The 2,532-nt window shown below is 47.0% G+C and overlaps 1 protein-coding gene across 1 annotated transcript; it reads left to right on the top strand.

Moving 5' to 3' along the window:
* The first annotated feature begins 301 nt into the window (after nt 1-301).
* Nucleotides 302-1,438, top strand: LOC148217011 (uncharacterized protein F54H12.2-like). The gene has a single exon (XM_088150076.1). It carries the CDS (start codon nt 302-304, stop codon nt 1,436-1,438), a length of 1,137 nt encoding a protein of 378 aa, XP_088006202.1.
* Nucleotides 1,439-2,532: the final 1,094 nt, after the last annotated feature.

Genomic DNA, 2,532 nt, shown 5'->3' with positions numbered 1-2,532 from the left:
GTTCTAAGGGACATTTATTACACGCCGGGGAGGACGGGCAGTTATGGGGGCGTGAACGCGCTTTTTCAGGAGGGGAGAAAACATGATAAGGACCTGAGCTTGAAGCAGGTCAAGACGTGGCTCTCGGGGCAAGAGACTTACACGCTACATAAACCGGCAAGAATTAATTTTCGTAGAAATAAAACAGTGGTGTCGGGCATAGATCAACAGTGGCAGGTGGATCTCATAGATGTCTCCAAATTTTATAAGGAAAACGATGGAAAAAAGTTTGTTTTAACAGTTATAGACATATAGTCTAAATATGCCTGGGCATGCCCGTTGGATGACAAGACGGGGAGAGAGGTTGCTGCGGCCTTCCAGAGAATCTTCAAAAACAGGCCGAGCGTCCCGGAAAATACAAACGGATGCCGGTAAAGAGTTCTTAAATAGGCCGTTGAAGAAACTTTTAGAGCGTTATCCTATAGCATCGCTGTTTAACCAACTGGATGTGACCCTGGGAGATCGTCTTATTACACAGAGCCATCACTGCTATCCTTATAGGGCCATGATCGAACTGATTCTGAATTACGGTGCTGATACTCTAGGAACCCAATTTACAGCCGGGGGGGTTTACAAAGACGTGTCAAGCCGCATGGAGAACACTTTACTGTCACAGGCAGGCAATGCCGGGTTCATGGCGAGAGCGAGACATACAGCCGGGAGCCGTAAATGGGACCTAATTGGACCGTTGCATAGCGATCTTTTTTTTCAAGACAAGCTGTTAATTAACGGTGTTGATGTGAAAATCAAACTCGCAAGAAGCAGAAATGAATTTTGTCTAATGAGGGACGGCAACGAGAATTACAAAGTGCAGCTGGTGTCGGCCTCTCTTTTTGTGAAACGTGTAAAAACATCAGCCGGAGTGTGTTTGGGCCACGCGGAAGCTTTGCTGACCAGCAATGCCAAGTACCCTGTTGATCGAGTGGGGATGAAGGTTTACAGCATTCCGGCAGGCAGCCTTGTGTGTAATCAGGAAAACCTTTTTCTGGGCCAGCTACCTAAACAACTAGTGATTGGTTTTGTGGACAACGCGTCTTTCAGTGGCGAATATGACAGTAACCCGTTCAATTTTAAGAACTTCAATGTCAATTTTTGTGCCCTCTATTGCGACGGTGAACAGATCCCCGCTAAGCCTCTTCAGCCTGATTATGAACACGACCTTTATGTGAGAGAGTACATGCAGATGGTGCAGATGACCGGTAAGGGTATGAAAGTCAGGCCTCTCTTGATCAACCAGGGAGAATTTAAGACAGGGTATAACTTGTATTGTTTTGATCTTTGCCCCGATGACGGGTGTGCCGAGCACTATTCTTTGATCAGAAACGGCAACCTCAGAGCAGAAATTAGATTCGCACAGCCCCTGGCCCACACCATCAACATGATACTCCGCCATATTTGAAAACGTTATTGAAATAAGGCACACCAAGAATGTGCTTTTTGATTATATGTGAGAATGGACACCCTACAGATCCTACGTCTCTTCTCTGGTAACCCTCATTTTTTAGGGGTTTACCCCTCCGATCGGTTACCCAAGACGCCGATCTCCAAAAGACCTTTCGGATTAATCGTAAACACCCACCCTCAGAGTTTACCCGGAGAACACTGGTTAGCCCTCTACTTCCCGGCTCCCGGACATGGGGAATTTTTTGATTCTTACGGAAGACCTCCAGGCAGCCCGGACTTTCCCAGAGCCATAGCGAGGTTCTTAGAGCGGCAGTCTAAGACGCACACGTTTCATCGGCGGCAGCTGCAACACCCCGGAGCCACAACCTGCGGGCAACATTGTGTGTTTTTTCTACAGAACCGGTTCAAAGTGGTAGTCTATGAGGATATTTTAAAGATGTACGGCGATGTCAATATTAAAAATGATCAAATGGTCCGGCGGCATGTTAAAAACATAAAGGGGGGAAGGGGGCCTGGGACCTGTATCCGTCACCAATGTATGCAATCGTGCATGGCGTTCTGTAAAATAAAGAGAAAGACTTAAACAGATTTACTGGTTTCACAGTGTATTTATTTATAACACACGACATACATCATTTTCTACAAATTTAGCCAGTCACCAAACCCAGGTCTACTTCTAGGACTTAGCAACCAGGATCTAGAGGGCGAATCGGTAACCAGAGGAGCTGTTTGCCCCGTCGTGGCAGAATCGGGGCTAATAGCCCTTTCGTCCTTAGCGGACGGGGGATCTTTCAACCTTTCTAATTCTTCTTTAACCACCAGGGACCCCAACAAGGAGGTTGGAACATTTGTCTCGGCCATAGCGTTCATAAATTCGCCCCAACCTTTAGGTTTCTGCTTCTCAGTAAGGGAGTGACGTTGTGCGGCCCCTTTCACCAGATCTAAAATGTTAGTGCCGGGGATAGGTACGCCCTTGTACAAAAAGGTGCCACGGTCATCCCAGGATGAGATGTCCTGGTGCTGTTTCATTTTGTTAAGCAAAAGTTCTGCATTTTTCCTGTAACGCGTGCTCACGCCGCTTAGGATGTC

This window comes from Python bivittatus, unplaced genomic scaffold (genome assembly GCF_059951505.1).
Source record: "Python bivittatus isolate LINGU-HERP-01145 unplaced genomic scaffold, Pbiv_v1 ctg000020_np1212, whole genome shotgun sequence".
NCBI classification, from domain to species: domain Eukaryota; kingdom Metazoa; phylum Chordata; class Lepidosauria; order Squamata; family Pythonidae; genus Python; species Python bivittatus.
The sequence above is the reverse complement of the archived record's forward strand: the minus strand, read 5'-3'. Positions and strand labels throughout refer to the sequence as shown.